The 25,409-nt window shown below is 35.2% G+C and overlaps 1 protein-coding gene across 4 annotated transcripts in view; it reads left to right on the forward strand.

Annotated features, from left to right (window-relative positions):
- Positions 1–25,409, forward strand: part of FBXW7 (F-box and WD repeat domain containing 7) — a 171,493-nt gene that overhangs the window by 85,511 nt on the left and 60,573 nt on the right. For 2 of the 4 annotated variants that reach the window (XM_019722716.3, XM_019722723.3), the window contains 2 exons: positions 2,838–2,887; positions 3,532–4,104. In XM_019722716.3, the coding sequence (XP_019578275.1) occupies positions 3,601–4,104 (504 nt within the window). In that variant the 5' untranslated portion in view covers positions 2,838–2,887; positions 3,532–3,600. The remainder of the gene's footprint in view (positions 1–2,837; positions 2,888–3,531; positions 4,105–25,409) is intronic. The other 2 variants (XM_019722739.3, XM_088792574.1) reach the window with 1 other exon arrangement.

Raw genomic sequence — 25,409 nt, forward strand, 5'->3', positions numbered from 1 at the left:
TTAATATGTCATTAAACCTGTTTCAATCTTGTGCGAATAGGCCTGTTAGGTTGGGCACACAAAGGGCAATTTGCTTGGGGGCTGTATTGTTCCAGGCAGTGTCCCTGCTTTCATGCTGTTCTGTGCATAAACATGCAAGTGAGAAATGTCCTTGTTAGTGTTAGGAGATCCAGCCTTAGACAGTCACTAAAGCAAGATTTTGATTCTCTCTGCAGAAGACCTACGTATAACAGGTACCTTTATATACATTGGGATACTGTATATATTCATTTGTGATTTAGGTCAGCATTTTTCAACATCTTATTTTTTAACCTGCTTTCCTATGATGTTTACAGTTTGTTTTTGACATACTACCTGGTAAGATTTTGATGACCTTTATTTTTCTGGATTTTATCTTCTGAGAACAATGGATATATGTAATATGCTTTTACTAAGGAACTCTACCTTCTGCTTTGCTCAAAACTGGTATAGTTTTTTATATTTGATGGTTTCATTCTACCTCAAATAGAAATTTTGTATTGTGCTTGCCTGAGATGTAAATATGAACCACTTGACTTTTAAAAGCCGCATTTCATATATTGCATCATGGTTTATTGATTACATTTGATCATCAAAATTGTATGCATGAAGGAAAGTTCCCTTCCTCGCTCCCTAGAGGGCCATTTCATACCTCTCTTGAAATTTCAAATACCTCTCCCAATAATCACTCTTAGCTGATGACCTTGCTTCTTACTTTAACCAATTAAAAAAAAAACAAAAAAAGAATGAGAAGGGAATTTCCAGACTCCCACCACTATAAAAACCTACCTACTTTCAGCTGTTTTTCCACATTAAGAAATATGGTAAAAAGAAATAAAAGTATCTGTAATACCACTCCTCTTTTCCATCTATTGCTGTAAATGAAGTATCCACTTTCCAACTATAACTAGTTCTTCTACTTTTGAATTAGTTCGCATCCCCTCTTGACAACCTAAGGACATCACTTCAACATTTATTCTCTTTCTGGCTTACATTATCAAGTTCCCTCCCCTTCTGCGCCGCCCCCCCCCCCCCCCCCCCCCCCCCCCCGTTCAAGCCATTGTTTCTCAGTCTAGTCGTGTAGGACACAGCTTCCTGGCCCATGCTGGTATTATGAGCCTTGCGCTCCCCCCTGGCTGAGGCAGTCGGTCGCCAGTCATCAGTCGGCCACTCACAGCAGCTCATGGCAGCTCACAGCAGTTCTCGCTGGCTGCCGGCCGCTCACGCTGGCTGCTGGCCACTCACGTTGGCCACCAGCCGCACATGGCAGCAGATGGTATAGCCCACGGCAGCACACAGCAACCCATGGCAGCCCACGGCAGTTCACGACAGCCCAGCTCCAGAGAGAGTTGTTGTTCACAGTCTTAGCTATAGAGGGCACAGCTCACTGGCCCATGTGGGAATTGAACCGGCGACTTTGGCATTAGGAGCATGGCACTCCAACCACCTGAGCCACCGGGCTGGCCCACATTATCAACTTTTTATTTTGTACTGGGTCATTCTTGTCATTATACAGATATGGTGCTGGTTCTCCAATCTTAAAAAATCAAAAATCTTCTCTTGACCCCATTTTTCCTACCAGTTATCACTTCGTGTTTTTTTTTTTGTTTGTTCCCCTTTTCAGCAAACTTGTAACTTGTCCATATTGACCATCTGTATTGTCTTTCCCCAGTCTCTTAAATTTACTGTAAACTTTAATTAGACTTCAATTACCAAAACTTGCTCCCATTTCTAGTGACTTCCATGTTGCTGAATCCAATGGTCATTTCTTTGTTTTCATCCTATTTATCATCAGCTACAGTTGCCTTTGTTTGCTTTCTCCTCCTGGATGTGCGTTCTTTATGTGACTTCAAGGATACCATTCATTCCTGGTTTTCCTCCTTAGTCATTTTTGCTGATTACTCCTCTTCTTTCAGAATATTGGAGTGCCTCAAGGCTTGGTTTTTGGAACTTTCTCTTTCTGCACTTAGCATTTCTAGTGTAATTAGAATTGAAGAATTTCGCCACATAGACACTATCGCTTATTTCTTAGCAGGTATAGAGTATAGAAAATAAAATGAAATATTGCTATTTTAAAAGTATCTTTTAGACTTTCTTGACCCCATTTCAAAGCTTGCAATGAGAACTGTGCACCTTTGGGGGATTACCATCTACTGGCAAGGGTTGAAAAATTTGATCAGAGAGTTTTCTCTAAAGACCACTGTGATATAATGTAGTTACTCTTATGGTGTGATAGAAAATAGTTTTGTATTTCTTATATCTTGCAAACCTTAAAGATATTTTTAAAGGAAATGTTATATGAACTTGTGTAATGTGTTGGTATTATTTTATGTAACCTTGAACATGTCCATATAGATATCTGTAAAGAGTGAAATTTAAGAATAAACATTATAAAATTGATTCTGTCAGATCAAATTTTAGAGCCTGTGTTAAAAAACATAAAAATAAATATACTTGGTATATAAAATTTGAGATATATTATAGAAAGTAAATTTAAAGCACCTTATTTACCTTTGCCAAAATGCACTTTATATTTTGAAATATTGCCTTCTAGTCTTTATACAGTTTAAAATCATGCCATGACCATATAATTTCCTGCATTTTCCTCTTAGCATAATATAATACAAACATCCATGTTTTCACAATTTTTAAAATGTGAACATCATGTTTAGAAATTGCACTGTATATCCTAGCTCACGTATTCCTTTGTCTTAAACATTTAGGTTTTGATTATTTTTATTTACATTTATTTTTATTTTTTGCTTTTGTGGATAAAGCTGCAGTGAGCATCCTCTGCATAATTATTTTTTCTGTTTTAGGATTACTTCCTTAGGATAGATTGCCAGAAGTGGAGTGACTGGGTCACAGGGTATGATCTTATGAACCTTTTTTCCTTTAAAAAAAACTTTTTTGGTTGTTTGTTAATTTGCTATACGGTTGATTTGTATTCGTTGTAAAAAGTGAAGCTCATAATGATTATATTTGGTACCTGTCAGAAAACTGTCTAAAGGCAAGGTTCTGTGATTAGAGAAGATTGGGGAATTCTTAGGGTACAAAAGCCTTTTTAACTTGGTTTACTCAGCATTTTCTGAACTTAACTGAGCAATTGTTTTTTTTGTTTTTGTTTGTTTGTTTGTTTGTTTTTTTGATGATACACTTCTTAACAATTTTGTGGAAGTATTACAAAAGATACAGCTTATAAAGTACTGATTGAAAAATTAAAAGTTTTTATTGGTCAAAGCAACTAAATTAAGCTTTATTCTAAAATTATTTTTTAAAAAGAGATTAAAATAAAGCTGTTTACATGTGATTTTTGTGTATATCTTTATAAAGTCTTATAAGTTTTACAATTTAAATTTCCAATGTTGATTCCTAAGGAGTGTCTTAGTGCCTTAATGACCACAAATACTCTTTATAATCGTTAATGAAATATGGAATGTAGATAGAAAACATGAAAGTGGAAGATAATGTAGATTGTACAAACCTTTTCTGTCCCCCCATTTTTCCCTACAGAATGTGAAAACCTTTGCATCTTCTGATAGTCTAGCCAAGGTCCAAGAAGTGGCAAGCTGGCTTTTGGAAATGAATCAGGAACTGCTCTCTGTGGGCAGCAAAAGACGACGAACTGGAGGCTCTCTGAGAGGTAACCCTTCCTCAAGCCAGGCAGATGAGGAGCAGATGAATCGTGTGGTTGAGGAGGAGCAGCAGCAGCAGCAGCTCAGACAGCAAGACGAGGAACACACTGCGAGGAATGGCGAAGTCGTCGGAGCAGAACCGAGACCCGGAGACCAAAGTGATTCCCAGCAGGGACAATTGGAAGAGAACAATAATCGATTCATTTCGGTAGACGAGGACTCCTCGGGAAACCAAGAAGAACCGGAGGAAGATGAAGAACATGCTGGGGAACGAGATGAGGAGGATGAAGAGGAAGAGGAAATGGACCAGGAGAGTGATGACTTTGATCAGTCTGATGACAGTAGCAGGGAAGACGAACATACGCATAGTAACAGTGTCACAAACTCCAGTGGTATCGTGGACCTGCCTATTCACCAACTCTCCTCCCCATTCTATACAAAGACAACAAAAGTGAGTATATTTAGTCTGCTGTGCACTTGAGAAATTTTACATATCCATAGTAATTGTAATAAAGCTTTTCTCACGGTCTTTGTGTTACAGCAGAATATTCTTCAGATGTGTAATAATAAAATGAACTAATTTTTGTTTTACAGAAAGTATTAGGAAATATTAGAAATAGAAATACTGATGGAGGGAAGGTAATTGATCTTATTTATTGTGATGAAAAATCATTAATATCAAATTTTATTATAAAGTTTATCCCTGGGACAGAGGTTAGTACGTTGTGTGCAGTGGAGAGGGTTGGGGTGAAACAATATTGGTATAAATCAAATAGTGAAAATCTTTTCTTATTTACAAAATGCAGCTGGTCGGGTGGGCTTTATATTCATTCACAGGTGTTATGCCAAGGCCCAAGTTACTGGAAGTTACCTCAAATTACTTTTCTTATTACGATGATTAAAATTGATGCTTTGAAAATACTCTTCTCTTCATTATGTAGTTAAAGATGAAACTACAGCCTGAATATAATATTTGGTTTTGGGGGAAATCTGAGTTGGTATTCTTAAAAGTTGTAAAGTATTAGACACAATGTTTAAGATTAAACATTTTTCCTACTTTATAAAACAAGAATGCATGGTGCTGTCTTCACTGCTTGCTTTCCTCTAGTTATTTTATTAAAATTTAAACATTCAGGAACACCAGAATAATTGGTTTTTCTTTCTGCCTCTATTTCAGTAGAATACTTCATTTACTTCTCAAAGGGATTTGAATACTTACCATAGGGTAACCAGACCAAATATCAAACCAGTTGATATTTGACTGTGAGAGGTAGGGGATGATGTGAAGAGGCACTTAGATTTCCAACTTAATGTCAAGTTTCTGCTACTATAGTATTTCCCTTGCCTGTAGTTTTCCTTTCCCTTCCCATTCCTGGGAGATGGCTCTGTTGTATCTGTCTCCTTATGTCACTTAACTAGTGGTAGCCCATGGAGTCAGCCCTAGACATATTTTATGATGTGGATGAGGAATCTTATCATCTCAGGGACTTGGTGCTTAATCTAGTGCTAGTGCTGAGAAAAACAGTTCCGTTGGATGTAGTTCTTAGAGCCATGCCAGAGATTAGGGACTGGAATACACCAGCTAGTCATACTGTAATATTGCTGCTTCCCAGTATTATCTTTACTACTGGATAGGCATGGGGGTGCTGAAACGTTGAAGTCTATCTGAGCTGGAAGGAGGAAGTGATTGAGCAGTAAATTTGGACTTGGCAGTGCTTGTTCTTAGGGGTGGCATGTGGGCTTTTTTCCTCAAAATATTCTTGGATGCTGTATCACTTAAAATTGTGGCGATGATAAGGGACAGGGATTGTGGAGAGAAAGAAGCAGCATTTCTCTCACTACGCAATTATTCTATTATGTTCTCTTCTCCTCCCACCCACCAAATTAGAATCAAAATGGCATTATTTGCTTCAAAGTAATATCGAAGGGGAGAAAATGAAGGAGGGTATACATTGGCCATAAGTTGCTAATCGTTGAAGCTGGGTTATAGGGACATGAGAGCTCATGGGGATTATTCTGCGTAGTTTTTAAAGTATGTTTAAAGTTTTCCATAATATTCATAAATTTTTAAGTTGTAAAGAATATACACACACACACACACACCCACACCCACACACACACACACCACAAAATCATAATTAAAGTTGGAAATAGAAATTTTCTTTATATACCTCGGTCTTGTTGACTAACTCCTAAGTCAAGTAAATGCTAACTTCTCTACATTGAATTTTATTTTCTCTATATTTTGGTGCTGTTGAAATTACAACAAATTTAATAGGACATCATGTACTTTTCGCTGGAGTTAGAATTTATTTTAATCAGTATTTTAGGCAGTGTTGCTATTTAATGGTCTATTCAAACAGGAGAGAAAGTAGAAAGGATTACACTCAGAATGAATGAGGCATGTAACAACTTCTATCCTTTTTCCCCCCTCAGACTTCCAGGACAAATATCTTTTTGTTTGCGTGCTTTCTGATTCTTTATTTTTCGTTTAAAAATTAGATAAAAATCACGAATATCCATGCAGAGTAGACTTAAGAGTTAAATAATTATTTGAAAGGAACATTTTAATTTAGATAATAGCTTACTTATTTTACACACATTTAAATAATGTCTGAAGTAGTTTATCCTCTTACTCCTGTTTGTTCATTTTTAAATTTTACAGTGAATCATTGGTTTAGTTCATAAACAATATACAAACAGATTTAACATCATCTCCTTTACTTAACTTGACCTGGAATAAAATAGATACTTCGTTTAATACTTGAATTGCTATATCATTTTTGCTTCAGTATGTGAAACTTGAACTCTTTCTAAAACATGTTTATCCCTAATTTCCCTAACCTGCCTGTAGGTTTAGATTTTATTTAGTTGGTTTGATATAAGAAAGAACAGGATTCCGTAGTTTCCTTTGTGGTTTTCATCTATTTTATCATCGCTTTCTCCAGGTGTTGAAGCAATGCTTTGACTCTCAGCCCAATGGCCCTGACACTAACAGTTGTAGCCCTGCCTTGTTGGTAAGGCTTACTTAGACCTTGGCAAAATAGTGCAATTTCGGCTACCACTTAGTTAGCTTGGCAAAATAGTGCAATTTGTCAAGCTTTGATTCCCATCTCTTCATTTCTCTCCTTCAAAAGAGGGAGTTTATATCTCCCCTCTTTTTTCTGAGGGTTCAGTTGGAGGAATGGGGGTATAGTATTTAATTGCAATATTTTATTGAAGAGAGTTTAATCAAAACTAAGCCTTGCTGAACAATGCAAAGCTATCAGTGATTTCTGCTATATTTTAAATTAAAAACAAGAAAGCTAAATTAGATCTTTTTCCATTACGTCATCATAGTGTTTGTTAGGAAAACTTGTAGCACACAGGTTTGACAGGTGCCTGATTTTTCCCTTCAAGATGAAATCATAAACAGAACTTTGTGATATGTCATAGTTATATCCTTGAAAACAAAGTATACTGAATTTTAGTCATTTTTTCCTTGGTGACTCTTGAGTTGTGAATACAAATTATTGTTTTGTACACATAAGACCACAGGCATGACATGAATACTGACAGTACCAGGGGTAAAAGTGTGTACGCATTTATGTGTATATATGTGTATACACATATGCATGTGTACATGCTTTGAATGTATTTATTTTGAGGTTATTGGCCTTCGTAAACATGGCGAGAAAAAATATAAAACTATTTGATTGCCAAGGCAGCAATGCCCTTCTATGAGGTAGGATTTCAGTGTGAAATTGGCCTGTTTTTGTTTTTGTCCAGTCCTGAATCTTTCCTTCAGGATCATTCCCAGAGAACTTTATTTTTCCAACATTTTTAAAATGTCAGTTATTACTGTGTTGCTTAAAAAGAGTCATCTGTGTGTATAAATGCGTTTAGTATAGTTAATAGGGAAAAGCTCTCACTACTTGAAAAGCTTTATTTTGGAGCAGCTTTAAATTCCTGATCATTATTCACATAAGACACATCTGCACACGGTACCCCATGGCCAGTTTCAAGTCCTCTTAAACTGTGACTTTTGAGAAGAGTAGAGATATAATAATCATTTTCAAAATCCTTTTTTTTAGTGTTAATATGGGATTAGCCTTCTACAGTGTTACCCATGATACCTTTCAAATGTTTTTTGGGCAGTTTCTTAAACATACCCTGTGGGTAGTCAGACCTACTTATTCATTATTCCCGAACATGCCTTATATGCAAATATGATACTAATGAAAAAAATCATTTTTGGTCCTTCCTTGCATTGGTGTTTTCTTTGAAAGCATGTTGAAAACTGTTAAAACTATTAGGATAATCTTTTTTTTTTCCCCCTAGTCACCAAAGACTTGTTCTTATAGGAGCCTATGACAATAATACACGTTAGAAATTCCAGACTGTCTTAATATTTTAAGTCAAAGGTAGTATCAGTCAAGAGATGGTAAGTCCATAGTGTGTGCAAGTTCCTATGACAGGTAAGTAAGCAGGATTGCAGAGAGACTAAATGGTTTCATCCCAAAATCACACCGTGACAAGAGATTTTAATCTAGAGCTGCCTAATTTCAAAAGAACCCCTTTCTTTCCATGTGCTGTGCTGCCCCCTGTGGTAGAATTTGGCAAACATTACTAAAGATTTTTAGCCTAACTACAAGTCTATTTAGGTTCTAGATTCTGTATGGAGTGTGGTGGTGGCTTTCTAATGCCATGTCGCATAGAAAATCGCCAGAGCTACCCTTTGGAAAGTACAAAGAGCTCATAAGTGATTTTCTTTGTGTATTTAAGTTAACAAACAGTACTGAAGATATGAGGCCTGGAGGCTAAAGTTGTAACAGGAAGATATGACAATGACATTTGAGACTGGATAACAGATATCATTCTCTCTAGAGTCCATTAAATGTGCTTCTTAACGGGTTGTGTAGCTGGCTTGTTCTGTAATTGGACTAGTTTGCCTGCAAATTCTAAAGTCAGTTTGCTTCCCCAGATAGGAATACCGCTCTCTTCAGTTCTAATTCCCTCTGTCAACAAGCAGCCTTATATTAAAAGAAAGAAAGGGAGGGAGGGAGTGAGGGAGGGAAGGAGGAAGGAAGGAAAGAAGGAAGGAAGGAAACTAAAACTTGTTTTCTGAAGAGATGCCTAGCCCATACTAAAGATTCATTTTATTTGTTCAGTGCAGAGTAACAACTCATTTTCTACCAAAATGAAAAGCAAATGAGGTTACCATTGCACCAGATCTTATATCCTCCTGATCTTTTCATGAAGAGAACCATGTTTGAGCACTGATTTCTGCTTCTTCCATGTCTGTCTTAGTGCCTTCTATCTGTCCTCACATAACTTAATTCCTTACCTCAAATTAGTCTGTTGTTTTCCATCCTAAAACTAAACAGTTTTTTTAATCCCTTTTTTCATCAAATAAGAAATAAATGTTTACTGTTTCTGGTCCACCATCCTATAGCACTGTCTTGAACTGACTATAGTGGAGGAAGCAATGAACTCTTTAAGAGTTCTTTGTATAACCAGTTCTTCACATCTCTAGGACTTAGGTGCCACCTGGAATTCTCTAAGGTCAACTTACCACATTATCAGAAGAGTAATAGTTAGCATGGTGGTGTGTTTCTTTGTTTTTAAGACATTTATTTAATATGTAGTTTCTTTAGAGAGTTACTTGAGTAGCTTTGATAGCCCTTTTGGCTCTCCATGAAACACGAATATCTTTCATTTTAAAATCTTTCCGTGAGCAATTTCAGAGTCTGTCTTTTAAAACATAATTCTAAAGTGCTTTACCAGGAAGTCTCCAGTACTTTTCCTCCCCTCCCCTATTCCCAACCCCACTCATTTTTTTTTCCAAACTAACTAACGTATTTAAACCACTTAGGTTTTCTTTCTGAATTTGAAGTCTCCTGAGATAGAATCCGAATTCGAGGGGACTTTTGAGATCACCAAGTGCAAACCTGTGCCCTGTGGCTTTATCAGTAGACTCAGACTTGAAAAGGAAGACATCACTAGAGAATACTACGGTGTGAAGTATTATATTTTTAGACAGTTCTTTACGTTGACATTTGTCACTTTTCTTTGGTCCTTGTTCTTCCATCCAGAGCATGACAGCTCTTATAGGAGAAGCCTGCGATCATATTCATCCATAATCCTTTTCCAGATTGAATGCCATCAAGATGTGTTCCAGGATTACCGTCCTGGTTGTCCTCTGGACACATTGCTCTTGAAGTGTTGTGTCTTCTGGGCAGTGTGGTGTTGCTGAGGTACAGTAGAGCCAGACAATCGCCCGTTGTTATTCTGAACTTCAGCATTGCCGTGGAACAAACAGCACTGATGGTACCAGTAACCATGATAATTCATTTATTGAACACATTTGCTGTGTGCCAGGACACTGTGTTACATTACATATATAATCTCATTTAATCTTAAAAATCCTGTTTATGTAGGTTCTAATTTTTATCCCCATATCAAAGGTGAGAAACAATGAAGAGAGGTTAAGTAATTCATCAGTGGTCAGTCACCTCGTAAGTAGTAGAGCTAGGATTTGAACCCAGGTCTCATTCTGGGTCCAGGTTGCACTTTGTTAAAATTTGAAAATTCAATAAAAGTATTAATAATTTTTAGAAGAGGTGGGCTGTGGAAAAACCATAAAACCCACACCTACTTCATGTCCCCCAAAGTTGCCCCAACTTTATCTCTGTTCCCATGGTACATTTATTATGACTCATCACACTGTATTAAAATTGTTTTTGTGTCTCCTATTCAAGGCCTTTGATTTCTTATTTATCTTGCCTAATAATATTTACCATGCATAAGGCACCCTGATACCTTATAATTTGTCAATAATTATTTAGTGAATCAATTTTTACTTATTACTTGCAGCCCTTGACCAGGTGGATACATATTGGGAACTACCTATTTTGCATAGCTAGGTTCAGTGTATATACTATTTTGCATTCCTGCTTCTTTCAACATCCATGTGCAGATTTTTATGTAGGCATAAGTTCTCAGCTCCTTTTGGTAAATACCAACGAGTGCAATTGTTGTCTCATAACAGTAAGAGTATGTTTAATTTTGTAAGAAACTGCGAAACTGTCCTCCAGGGGGCCTGTACCATTTTGTGTTCCCAGCACAGTGAATGAGAGTTCCTGTTGCCAACATTTGATGATATCAGGATTTTGACTTTGGGTAATTCATTGTGGTACGTGTGTAGTGGCATCTCATTGTTTTCATTTGAAATTCCCTAATGACATGCGATGTTCAATATCTTTTCATATGTGTATTTGCCATCTGTGTGTCTTTGGTGAGGTGTCTGTTCAGGTCTTTTGCCGTTTTTTCAATCAGGTTATATCTTTTCTTACTGTTGAGTTTTAAGAGTTCTTTGTATGTGTTGATTAAAGGCCTCTGTCATATTGTCCCTTGCAAATATTTTCCCCCAGTCAGTAGCTTGTCTTATTCTCTTGACATTGTCTTTCACAGAGAAGAAGTTTTTAATTTTAATGTTCAGGTTATCAATTTCTTTCATGGATGGTACCTTTGTATCTAAAAAGTCATCACCATACCCAAGATATTCTAGGTTTTCTTCTATGTTACCTTCTAGGAGTTTTATAGTTTTGTGTTTTACATTTAGGTATATGATCCATTTTGAGTTAATTTTTGAATGTGCATGGCCAGTTTTTCCATCACCTTTTGTTGAATGCACAGACTATCTTTTCCCCATTGTATCGCCTTTGCTCCTTTGTTCCTTTGTCAAAGATCAATTGACTATATTCACATAGGTCTATTTCTGGGCTCTTTACGTGTGTGTGTGTGTGTGTGTGTGTGTGTGTGTTTTCACAACATTTTTTCCCCAGGATCTTGTTGTGGGATAGCTTTTCTCTGTTGAATCATAACCCTGGTATATAGATTGGGCTGGTAATATTAGACAGAATTGTGGTAGTTATGGTCAGCTGTTTTTTTTTCTTGTTTTTTTTTTAATAATTTATATTGTTGATAGACCTGATTCTCTAAGGTTCTACTGTGTGTTATAGGACCTACGTTGCATATAGAAAATGCTTAAAAAATTGAATTGAACTTTCAGAAAACAAAATCTTTAAGGGTTTTTACAAACGTGATCGGGTTTGTTCCTGTTCCACTAACTGTGAACGTTTGCAGGTCTTTGAACCTAAATACAAGACTTTAAATTTGTCACTGTTAGACTTTTCTATTGTCATTTGACATTGGGCTTCTATCCTCAATTTCCATGTTGTCTCCTTCCTTACCAACTTCCTCTTTAAGATTAGTTTGTATCAAGATTCTGTCTTCTAGCATTTTCTCTGTGTCTCAAAACTATCTCTCCCAGTTTTGTAGTTTTCAATACATATGTATCCACATTCAAATAATTATATCAGTGATATCTTCAGTGAGGAAATGAAAGCTAGGTTGAGACCTAAAGGATAGGTAGAATTAGACAGTGTTGAAAGGCTGTAAAGAAATGAAAATAAGTAGTCATAATTTTTCTGAATAGTGGCAGAAATTTTAGAAATAGGTATAGAGCTTCTCTAAGTGAGTATTTGAATATATTCCAAATATCTGTAGAGGTTTATATTGGGCAAATTGGTTTAAATTTTCTGTTTATATCCTGTTTGTTAATGGTTTACTGATGGCTAAGTGGTACTTTGGAGGGTTGTTTGCAGAGTTTCCACACCATAGGCAACCTACTTTCCTTGACATTTTGAGGATTAATCTTGATGCCAAGTACAGGTACTTCACAAAATCTTTCTGTGGTGTCTAAAGTTTTAACTTAAAAATATTATTTGCTTAAGATTGCATGAAGTAAATGACAGAAGTGGTATAGTTTAGATCATGCTTGCCCATCATCTCCTTCATCATCCTCTAAAGTCTTAATCCCATCTTTGACTTCTCTTCTGGGGGTCACAGTTTTAATGCATTTCATTGCTTTGGGTGGTATAATAAATCTATAAATTACGATAAAGAGGAAAAATGAGTTGACACTATTATTTTTGTTTCTTATTTGAAAATTGCCTTGAATTCAGTACTGTGTAGTTTTAATTGAGAAATGCCGTTTCTTTTCTATTTAGGATTGGGATTTTTTTATTGGAAAATTTTAAAAACAATTTAGAATTCTTTCAGTGAACACTCTAAATAAGGATAGTAGTTCAAAAACACACAAAGAAATAAAGCCACAGGAAATACAGCGTACTTAGGTTTTTGTAGAAGTCATAAATGAACATGTTTAACATACTTAGAAAATAGAGAAAGTATTATTTTCCACTGTGAAAGTCATACATAAGAATTAATTACTTAAGAATTCATCTATTTCTTCATTGAACACTAGAGGGCCACATAGTACTTTATTACTATTGATAGAGCTGCTTTCATGTATTTAAATATATTTCCTAAGTGCTTGCCTCTCCTCTAGTTTGTATTCTAGTACACAATTTTTTGCTCGGAATTTGAAATTAACACTTGCACTAGTTATGTACATTGCCATATAACATGTGAGATACCTAGGGCTGTCTTTTTTTTTTTTTTTTTTAACCAGCAATTAGCATATTTTCGTTTTGTTATTTGAAAGCAACAATGACAACAAAAAGTAAAGAAAGTGAGCTTTGGAATAAATGTACACATATGCACAAACTTACTGTGTTTTGGGAATGTAAGTATGCTTTTTGAAGATTTCTCAAGTCTCAGCACATAAACGCATTAAAAACAGAAGTCCTGTCATTGTTAGTTGCTTTTAGGCTTCCTCAGCATGTATGTAAGAAAAGCATCATCCCTCTAAATTCTTGTCTAAATTGTCTCTTGTGTTAGCATACCGTGTTTCCCCGAAAATAAGACCAGGTCTTATATTAATTTTTACTCCAAAAGACGCATTAGGGCTTATGTTCAGGGGATGTCATCCTGAAAAATCATGCGAGTGCTTATTTTCCAGTTAGGTCTTATTTTCGGGGAAACACGGTAGAAGGTAATATTGCAGGGTGTTGCCACCTGATCATTCTTAACTAAAGAATATTTGAACAGGTGATTCTTTTTCCTCATTTCCTTTTTGTTGCTTGGGGTGAAGAAATGAGAAATATAACCTACAGGGCCCACATAGGTAGTGCACAAGTGCGGAAAGTGATGACTGACCCAGCAAGATTGCTCAGGCTCTCATGAACTGCAGGGCCTTATGCCTTTCCTAAAAGGTGTTCATGTTTAGTTAAAAAAAAGAAAAAAAAAAGAGAGAGAGAAACATGGTGCAGGCTCCAAAAACAACTGTCTTTGAGCTATATTTGACCTGTGGGTTACTATTGATTTTGATAGCTTCTAAAGAGGATGTTCAACATCTTGAGTAGAGTCTTAGTTAAATTTTTATTTCTCCCCTAGGTGTACTTCAGAGAGCACTCTGTGTTATTAATTTCTATATTATGTTTCGGGGAGAAAATAAGGACATTTCTCTGTAGCTACTCTCTATAATTCCCTCTTTGTGAAGGAAGATTAGGATGAATTCAGGGGAAACACACTGTTTACACCCAGAGGAGACCATGAAAGGATCGTGTAACAGAAGGAGTAATAATGCATTTGAAAACTTAAAAGAATCTTATCTTTTGAGTTCTTCCTTAGATTTAATTGTAATATCTTAAATCATTTCCTCAAATTATTTACTATAATAAAGTGACAACTTCCATGTATAGCTCTAAATTTTACTTAGAAGTTAGTCCTCTTGAATATTGATGAACTTTCCAATTTAAAGCCATTATTATGACAAACGGTATTCTCTGATAAAGTTATATTTTGTGTGTGTGTGCTGTTTTGTATCACTACGATTTTGTGAAAATCACATTTGTTGCTGTATTTTGACAGATTAACATGAGTTGAAGTGATTAAACAGTGAGCTTGAGTTCTGATCTTTTTGCTCAGGTAATGAAATTAGCTATTAATGGCATAATCTATTTGGTGAATGTTAAATGGTCGAGTGTAAAACAAGTGAAAAAAGAGATGAGTTGAAGACATTATTGTCTTTTAAACATGCATCTGGAGAAAACATTAGCTTACTAGTTCAAATTTGGTTCAATTTAGCAATATTATTGAGCACTGAAAGAATGGCGATTTCTCTTCTAAGATGTGCCACCAATACTGGCCTTTACGGGAGGGGAAGGTGTTGGGGGGCATCACTGTGCTATCCACTTCAAGTGCATTGCATTTCAAAAAGGTTCATGGGGGAGGTGCAAGTGTGGAATTGAGGGTATGTGGTGTTTTACAAAGATCACTTTGATTTCCTCAAAAATCAGGAGGTTTGGGAAAGTCAGGTTAGGAATACTAAAGGTATTTCTAGAATATCACCTGTATTGTAACTAATTTCCATTACTGATTCCTTGACTACACTAAAATGATTTTCAATCAGAATTCTTAACCTCGCTTTCCCATATCACAGTTTGTAGGTGACACAAACTATAGAGGTGATAGAGGCCAGACAGGTAATTTAAATGAATAAAATAAACTAAACATAAGACCCATGGAACCAAAGCATTTCTAAAGGAGGGTGACTGGGGGAAAATTGTGATCCTGATATTGCCATATTTTGCAGTTTTTCAAAAGTCACCAGGACTCCAGATTTTTAGATGATACTTTCTCAATTTTTTATGTTGACATTTGAATTTTTCAGAAGCATTTCTGTGGGCCTGTTTGACCTGTGGACCACCCATTTTCACTGGACATCATGTGTGGAGCTAGAGTGCTGTTTACCACTCTGTAAAATTAAATAATTTGCGTGCAGTGCAGATGCATTAAGGGCATTGAGTTGTTTGGCATGTAAGTGTAGCATATACATAGCGCATTAAGTGCCTTAGTTTGTGGCCTGTAGAATATCACCTGTATTGTAACTAATTTCTCTATGGGACTTTCTTCTCTATGAATTCGATATACTGGTTTTAGGTATTGAACTGCCACATGAATTGGCCTCGTTTAAAAGAAATGTGTATTGTCACTTCCCCGAGGAATTTGAGGTGGCCTATATGTAGGAGAAACAAATATAATAAAATAGTCACCTGTACATGAAAATCAGAACCAGAGAAAATACTGGAATAGACTATGAAGACAAGGCTATGAGAAGAGATAAGGAGTGAATTATGCGTTGGAATAAGCTGCGAGGAAGATCCAGGCTGGCCACTCATACGGGCCCACACCAGTGTTTTTCCAAGTGTGACACTAGACCAGATGTATCAGAAATAGCTGGAGTGTTTATTAAAAATTGAAGTTGCAGGGTTACACTCCAGAAGTACTTAACCAAATCTCTTGGGTTTGGATGTTCATTTTTATCAAGCTCCCACATGATTCTAATTAGATTAAAGTTTGCAAAACATTGGCCAATTAGTTTGTGTCTCTGCTTCCTTGTGATAAAATTAAGAGGAGTATGTGCTGTGTCCTCTCAGGAAGAGAAAACATGTCAGTCACACAGACACACACGCAACCCCTTTTTCTAATATTATATAAAAGGAATTTCTCACATGGGGCTTCATGAGTGATTCAGGAGACTGCTCTCAGTAGCATAGTATCTGTAATAAGTGCATCGATGCTTATAAATAGTGGTAAGTAGAGAGTGAGGTCTCTGAAGTCAGACTGAAGTTTTCAAATCCTGGCTGCTTTGTCACTTGATTTTGGGCAAACTGTTAACCTCTCTTGTAGAGCTGTCTTAAGGATGGTAACAGTGTCATCAATAACATAGTATTGTTGAGAGGATTCCATGAGATAATGTATGTAAAAGTACTTAGAAAAGTGACTGGCAGATAAGTAAGTCCTTAATAAGTATTAGCTATTATATTTCATAAGATTATTGTAATGTTACAAGACTATACTAAAACTAGCTTAACTAACTAGTCCAGGCTTGATAACATGTTCTAGAAAATATTTTTAGTTCCAAAGGTACCTGTTCTCTTAAGTAGGTTGAAACTATTCCACTGATTGTTTTGGCCTAAATTAAAGTGATTTTTTTAGCGGAGTCCATTTGTTTGATACTGTAAATTGCTGACTATGAAGCACTTCTGCTCTGATAGGTATTCCTCCCCTTCCCACCCCCAATTAGTTGGTAATGCTGAACCTAGAAGGATTTTGAAAGAGAGCCTAAAAGTAAATTTTGGTAGTTCTGGGGCTTTGGGTCCTCATATGAAAATGTTCAGAAGAGATGGAAGTGCTAGCTCTGTAATGCTACTTGGCTGTTCTTGAACTGAGTAGCCGAACCAGAATAAATGCAGGGGAAGATTCCCTTTGTTACTTGTATTGAAATTCTAGGATTACTGCTTGATACTGTAGGAAATACCTACATTTATGGTATGACTGTATCTCATTACATCACAGTTGTGATTATAAACAAATGAAAGCAGTCATTGACAAATGGAAGAATAGTTTCAGTCAGGTTGAAATGATCTCTATTTAGGATGTGTTTTAGAGAACACATTTTGAAAAATGTTGGTATGGCTACGAGCCGTATCTAGAATATTAACTTGATTCCTGCTAATAGTAAGAATTGTCAGAATAGTTAGCATCTTGCATGTTAACTTTAATCTCTAATTATATGAAATGTAAATAGAAGAATGATGATTGTTTTATTAGATCACTAGGGCTAAAAATAATGTATAGGATTTTTTTTTCCAGAAAAAGATTTACTTTGTTCAAATGTACCAGGTTCTTCAGTTGGTCTTTGCGGATGCTGTTATTAAAGACAGCTTCTCTGCTCTAGAAATAACAGTTGCTTTTAGAAAATGCTTTATTTTCAAAGTGAAAATGGTTTAATTTGCTATGTTTCTGGTTGGTCTTAAATGGCAATTTCTGGTTATTGCAATTAGATGCAAATGAGTAATGGAAGTATGAAGAAAATACTGGTGAATTTGGGACGTGTGCCAAGAGTTATTCATTTCCTTAGCTACAGATGTTGATTTTATGTGTCTACATTATAAATTTAATTTTCCAGAATGAATTGTTTGTACTTTGCCAAAATGCTGCCATCTGTCTTAAGATAGTGAAAATTGTAAATATGCCGAGGTACATCTGTAATGTTTACACTCACAGTTTCAGTTTTCAGGTTTGTTTCTTATTACTATTTCACTCTGTTAACTGGTATAGAAAAGACTATTAAAAGCTTAAGATCGAATCATTACTCTATATCACTTAGATATATAGTAAACTTATATTTAATTTTGACTATATTTTTTGCTTCTTTACTCCAGAAAGGAACAGAGATTACAAACTAGTGTCTTATCTAGTAGTTTTATAAACGCATTTAAATTTGTTGTCAACATTAAAAAATCTGGAGAGTTCACATAAAAATGTTGTTTTTTCACCTTCTTTTGCAAATGTGAACTATCTGTCCTTATTGGACTCATGTACTTCCATGACAACAATCAACTGCATCTTTTAAATGGACTTGACAGTTTTTAAACCTGACCTGTTTCTCTCCTTTATTTTACCTGCCTGCTCTTCTAGTCATTTGAGTTAGTTTGGAATAAAGACAAAAGCGTGATTATAGGAAATCCAAAAGTAAGTTGGTTTTTCCTTTATTTGTTACATATCAAACTAGTTTGGATGTAAATCCCAGTCAATATAATATGTAACTGTTTGTCAAGTTTGTTATTAAAATAGCCAGACTTGCTAAATACCTCATTTCCAGTGGGTTATTATCAAGGTGAGAATTTGTCACCAAAACTTTTGCCACCCTCCAAAAACCCACTCACTTAAATTTTATTTTTGGATCACCTGTTATCCTTTGCATTCTTGTTAAATTTTGAAGTTAATACTCTACTAGGATGACTATCATATTATAACAGTAAATTCTTGGAGCTCCTTATTTTGTAAGATGTTTCAGTTATCTATATTATCTATATTCAGTTATAGCCATGTAACCAATCACCCCAAAGCTTTATAATTTATAACAAACAACTACTACTTTTTTATTTCTCATTGTTCTTGTAGGTTATGAATTGAGAAGCCATCACTTAGGCATTGCTGATTCAGAGTTACAGTCAGATTGTGTCTAGATAGGGTTTCCAGGCGGGAATTCCTGCCCATTCTCAGGAATTTCTTTCACTTTCCCGTTCCCGAATCCCGAGATACAAACTGTTTTCTGTTCTCCACGCTGAATCGTTTCCACAAAGTTACGGCCGATACTGCCAACCACTTGGATTCAAGGAGTTGATTTTCTCGATTTCCCAACCAACTTTTCTCAGGATTCGGGAACGGGAAAGCAAAAAAAATTCCTGAGAACGGGCAGGAATTCCTGCCTGGAAACCCTAAGTCTAGAAATGAAGCAGCAGGGGTCTCGAACAATTGGGGGCTGGCCAAGAAAGTCATTTTCTCTTCAGAAAGTCCCAGGACTTCTTCACATATGGTCTTTTTACCTGGGCTGGTTTGGTTTCTGCACAGAATGGTGGCCTCAGGGCAATCAGGCAAGGTGGAAGGTAAATCTCCTCCTTATATCTTAACCTAGGAAATCACGTAATGTAACTGTCACAGTCTGTCTTGAAACAGACTCTACCTCCCAGTGGAAGGAGAGGCAGAGTACATTCATTGTAAGACGAGCATGTGAAATGGGGGATATTGTTGTGACCATCTTTGAGAAACTCAGTTTCTCCAGAGGAGGTCATAATATCTTTGCTCTTATAACTTTTTTTTTTTTTCATTTGGACTTTATAAATATCAGGCTCATTAAAAAAGATTGCATATATAATATGTCATAATATTTTATTTCAGTCATCTAGAATTCATTTATCTGACAGCCTTGCATATCTGAAACATATAATAATAAGTGAATCTCCAAACAACTAGATTAGAAAGCAATAGAAATAGGTTAGGCTTAACAATCTATAGACTAGACTATATGTCCTATTACAAAGCATGAATTTAGGAATGAGACATACTAGGGTAAGAATCTCAACTCCACTGCCTGGCAGCTGTGATACGCTGGGCAAACACATTGAAGTGAAATAAATCATGACGTGGTAGGAGCTCTGTCAGTGTTGACTCCTCCCCCCACATCACTGTACTAATCGGAAATAACACATTTGCATTTTCTAAGCCCTGTCGCTGTAAACTTCCTTGATCTTTGTTTCAGGTGTAATCAAGAATTACAAGGATTGAGTTTTGTTTTTTCTTTGTTTTCAATCTTTCTTGATAACCAGTTAGTATTTTATTTATTGGAAAGAATGAAAACGTAGACTGTCAGTTTAAACTTCAGCTATAAAATTGATGTTGATGTTTATCAGAAAATGCATTTTGTTGAATAGGTAATTTTAACAGTGTAAAAGGCCAGTGGTATCAGCTGTCAGCCCATCTAAGAATCAGACCCCAACTATTTATTTTCTGTGCTTAATTTATTTTCTGTGCTTATTTTAAGCTTAATTCTGTGCTTAAAGTATTTTCTGTGCTGAAAGTAATTCTTACATTTGATACATCAAATGCTTAAATTTGATGCTGAAGTTAATATTGATAAATGAATATTCATCAGTGAATAATTTACCGGTGGTTAGTGAATATTGATAAATCTCTCATGCTTTCATAGCATGTTATTGAGAAGTATATAAATGAAGTTGTAGAACTATGTTTATCTTGCTGAAAATAATTTTTATTTATAATTGCTTCAAAAACTCAACAATGTAGGAAACATAACTAAGTATCTTCACTCTCCTTACTGTTTTATTTTCTTAAATTGTCAACACTGTCAAATTTATTTCCATAGGTTTGGCTTTCTCTGTTTCATAGGACAAATTCCTATAAGATTTTAAACCATCAATTTTGTGGGTGAACTTCATGTGTTACATACAACTTAGTTTAATTTCTTTTAAGCTGTATAAGAGTTCACCAGCATTTCTTATTGTACTTTATAAGAATTATCAGTATTATGTCCTTATTTATGATTCTCTGGCCTGCAACACTCTTCAGAATTTTTATAGGAGAAATAAATAATTGATAAATATTTAGTTTAACTGAAGGTTAATGAATGTTTTATGCTTAAACTTGTTCATAAAAGTAACTTAAAAAAGGAACCTTAAAAATTGATATTAAAGACGTTTTTATCTTCTTTCTTACACTTAAATTATAGTTTGAGAATCGTGGAAAATTACGTTGCTTTAAATCACTTACTCTGTCATCACATGAGGCTTTTGCATGACTGAAATACCTGTAATTACTATGTCATTTTTGTCATAGTTGACTTAAAGGTATAACTATAATAATTGTCAACTAAATTCTTGGTGAGCAGCTGTGTCAGACCAATTAACAGCTGGGGTAACTCAGCACAGACTGTAAGAGTTAAACTTACGTTACAGGCATTGAGGACTTCATACTGGGCATTTTTGAAATACTTTAAAAATTCAATTAGTTTCAGGTGTACGGCGCAGTGGTTAGGCATTTATATTCACCCAGTATTTTTTGTGTACTGGTATGTTTACCTGGAGTATCAACTCCAGGTAATTTGGCTGAAAGTTGATTGAGGTAACAGTTTAATCAAGGATAATTTAGTTGTAAATTAATTTAGTTGTAAATAAGTAGATAGGTTTGAAGAATGAAATTTCTAATGTACCACAGGGTTTTTTGTCATCATTTTAAAGGACTTGTTTGGTTGGTTTTTCTATATTTTACTTTTTAACTTATTAACTTTATTTTTTAGCCAGTTACTTAGAAATAACTGGAAATTTCCAGCAAAATTCAAAAACAACCTAAATGTCCAGCAGTCAGACCTTGATTATAGAAATCACAACAATTACAATATTTTATATAACCTGGCATTTAGCAGTTTTATTTTTAAAATTCTACGTATGCATGTAATACTTCTATTTTGCAAATGTCCAGTTAGTTACCAGTTCACATTTTTATACACTTTTATAATAAAACTGCATGTGCTATTTCAGAACTGAAGCTAATTTCTCTTAAATAGTTAGTGGCACATTTTTATACACTTTTATAATAAAACTGCATGTGCTATTTCAGAACTCAAGCTAATTTCTCTTAAATAGTTAGTGGCTGCCCTTGGTGCCTGGATAAAGAAAATTAGCAGGGAAATACAGTAATACGTTATAACCCATTAAATACTTCCATTAATATAATATTTCAAATACATTATAATTGGAAGTTGTAATCTTTCTTAATGAACACTTTAAGCATTTAAATGTCTTTTAGAACTTTTTAAGGAATCATTTTGAATGTGACTTTAACTTTCATAAAGCATTTCTATTCATTTGACTTATGCCTTTTATGAATAACAAAACTTAAAAGGAATGTCATGTATTTAAAATTTTCTTTCATACTAAATCTAATTATATTTTAGTTTCTACAATTGAAGTAACATGTTTAGAATATTTTTTGCAGTTGTAACTATTACAAGCTTGACATTTCATTGATTATTAAGCAAAGAGCTTAATTTCTTGATTTATCATCATTTTCCTCTGTTTAAATTGCTCTATCTTTTTTGTACATGAATTGCTTAGACTAGGGAGATACTTTAACATTGTGGTATCTAAGGTATTAGGAAAGACTGAAAACAATGACTTAGATATAGAGACTAATCTGTCTCACTCTGTATCTCTGTAAATGAGTATGCCTTATACCATATTCTTGTCTCAAAAGGATATTGATTCTGTTTCATTTTAGTAGTGGCGTAATTTTTAGCATGTGGAATATTTTCTTTTTCTGTAAAAGAGTAAGTCACTTATTGCTTACATTCAGAGACATAATGAATAATATTAAGTTTAAATGGCATATGCTAGCATTCTCCCTGTCGAACGTTTTGATGTGAGACTTTGAAAACACTTGGTTTATGATCATTTGTACTTGTCAGTAAACTTATATCTTCCAAATGATTTGTTTTAGCAGATTCAAGAGTAGTTTATGAAACATGGAGAATCTTTGTGCTGTTCATAAGCTGTGGCTTTTGGTCAAGAGCAGTTAAATCCTAGATTTCTGTGTAATAATGAAAGAGAAGGTTGAAATCCAGAATAAACGGCTGTAAATCTTGTTGTTGTTGTAAGAGAATTGGAGTGTATGGACTAGAACACATTTTAGAAATACCATTTTGGTGCTGTTACTGGTAGGTGGCAGAGCCAGGCTTTGGAATGAGGACCACTTTGCTCCGGTGCTGACGTTCCCATCGACTGTGTTCTTCTCCTTCCTCCGTAGTCTTGGGTGTCAGCTCGTCTGTTTTGAAGAGCCTCAGTTTGGTAGGGGGGTTCATAATTAAGAGTATCTTAAATGTTTTTTAAAAGTATAATTGAAATTATGACTACTTTTTTCTTGAACATGTGGAACTAGCTGCATTTTAAAAGTATTAGCAATTGGAGTGCTATGCAGTCTCTATGATTTGTCTCATTGACTAAGGTTTTCTTCTGTATTTGAACATTTGGCACCGTGTTTCCCCAAAACTAAGACCTAGCTGGACCATCAGCTGTAATGCATCTATTGGAGCAAAAATTAATATAAGACCTGATCTTATTTTACTATAAGACCGGGTCTTTATAATGTAATATAATATAATACCCAGTCTTATTTTATTATTTTACTATAAGACTGGGTATAATATGATGTGATGTAATATAATATAATACCAGGTCTTATATTAATTTTTGCTGCAAAAGACGCATTAGAGCTAATGGTCCGGCTAGGTCTTATTTTCAGGGAAACACGGTATTTTGAATGTTTCATGCTGATTAAGAACATTGCTTTAGAAATACTGTTCACTTGAATGTTCCAAGAAAAGATGAAACGTGGTAGTACATACATTTGGAAATTAGTGCTCATTTTGCTCAATCGCTAATAATGTTTCTTTTTTACAAAAATATAGATACATAATTCGATTTAGTGTTTGGTTTGCTAGAGTTGCAATACTCTGTAGTATCCAGTTGAGGGCAGCTAATTACTGATTTAAAAAAAATGAGTTGAATTAGAATGTCATCACTTTGTGTTTACCAAAACTTGGCATCTAGTGTAAAACACATTTGATAGACAAACAGGCTTAGTTTTCAGTCCTATTATCATCGTAAACAATTTCTTGAAAATGAGAAACTAGTTTTACTTCATCTAATTTTTGCCTCTTATAAGCAGAAGAATGAACACTGTTGATTTTAATTTTCCCTGTCTAAATTCTTTTTAATTCCAAGTCTTTATTTTCCCCCCTTAGAATCAGACTCCAAAGATACTAGAGGGCTTCATTATCTTCCTTATCTTTAAACTATCTGCATGTTAATACATGTGACTGTACAGTTCTTTGAGGGCATTTAAACATAAAAGTAAAAATAGTATTATCTGTATGTTATCTTTATGAGCCAATGGATTAAGTGAAAGTTAAATTTGGAGTTGATCTGTTTGATTTATTTTTCTGTGTGGAATGAATATGTTAAACTTGAGGAAGGCAGCACGCTCTTCTAATTTTTCTGCATTGAAATAACACAATTATATCATCTGTGTGGTTCAGAGAAAGGAGTTTTGAGGTGTTAATTAACTCATTGAATTCAAAGATATCAGTGAGACAGGATATTTTTGAGAATCAAGAATGTCAGTCTACAAAAAATTATATGTAATAGAGCAGACACTGTTAGTAACTTACAGAGGGGGGCCTTCCCTGCTTGCTAATTCAACAAAGGAATTTTTCTAATAAGGAGAAAAGGACACAGTATGATTGAAGGTTATATTACACACACACACACACACACACACACACACACACACACACACACACGCGGATTAGTGTCCTGTTAAAAAATAAAGTGAGCCCCAGTGGAGATGCTGAGGCTAGAAACAATCATTCTACAAGTCGGTACGAAGTCTAGTGGGGCTGTAGACATGCTTGCCTTAGGTACCCGTCTCACCTTTTTCCTACCATTTCAACTTACAGATTTCCAGTACCTTCTCTTTTATCACTAGATCTCTATTGGGGGATTTTGGTGATTATGTTCTATCCTTAGTTGTTTACTTTTTTATTAAAACAATTATTTTGTGGTTAAATATCCATAACATAAACGTACCATTTTAACCATTTTTAAGTTACAATTCAGTGGCATTAAGTACAATGTTCAGCCATCACCACCACTGTCTCCAGAACTTTTTCATCTCTAACTCAAACTCTGTACCCATTAAACACTAACTCCCATTCCTCTCTCCCCCTTGTCCCTGGCAACCACGATTCTGCTTTCTGTCTATAAATTTAACTACTCTAGGTATGTCATATAAGTGGAATCAAACAACTTTTTGACTGATTTTCTTCACTTAGCATCATCATATCTTCAAGGTTCACCCATGTTGTAGCATGTGTCAGAAGACTGAGTAATATCCCACTATGTATACACCACAGTTTGCTTACCCATTCATCCATCAGTGGTTACTTAGGTTGTTTCTACCCCATGGCTATTGTGAATAACACTGCTATGAACATGGGTGTACAAATATCTGTTCGAGTCCCCGCTTTCAATTCTTTTGGGTGTGTACCCAAAAGTGGAATTTCTGGATTATATGGTAATTTTTTTGAGGAATCGCTATACCATTTTCCACTGTAGCTACATCCATCTTACATTCCCACCAGCGATGCACAAGGGTTCCAGTTTCTCCACACCCTTGCCAACCCCTGTTCTTTTCTCTCCTCCCCACCCCCGAACTCCACCTCCATGTTTGTTTTTAAATGCCAGCTATTCTAATGGGTGTGCAGTGGTGGTTCATTCTGATTTTGACTTAAAATTTTCCTAATCATTAATGACATTGAGAACCTTTACATGTGCTTGTTGGTCAGTTGTATATCTTCTTCAGAGAAACTCAGTTGTTTACTTTGTA

This window comes from Rhinolophus sinicus, chromosome 15 (genome assembly GCF_057876585.1).
Source record: "Rhinolophus sinicus isolate RSI-liver-muscle chromosome 15, RSI-T2T, whole genome shotgun sequence".
NCBI classification, from domain to species: domain Eukaryota; kingdom Metazoa; phylum Chordata; class Mammalia; order Chiroptera; family Rhinolophidae; genus Rhinolophus; species Rhinolophus sinicus.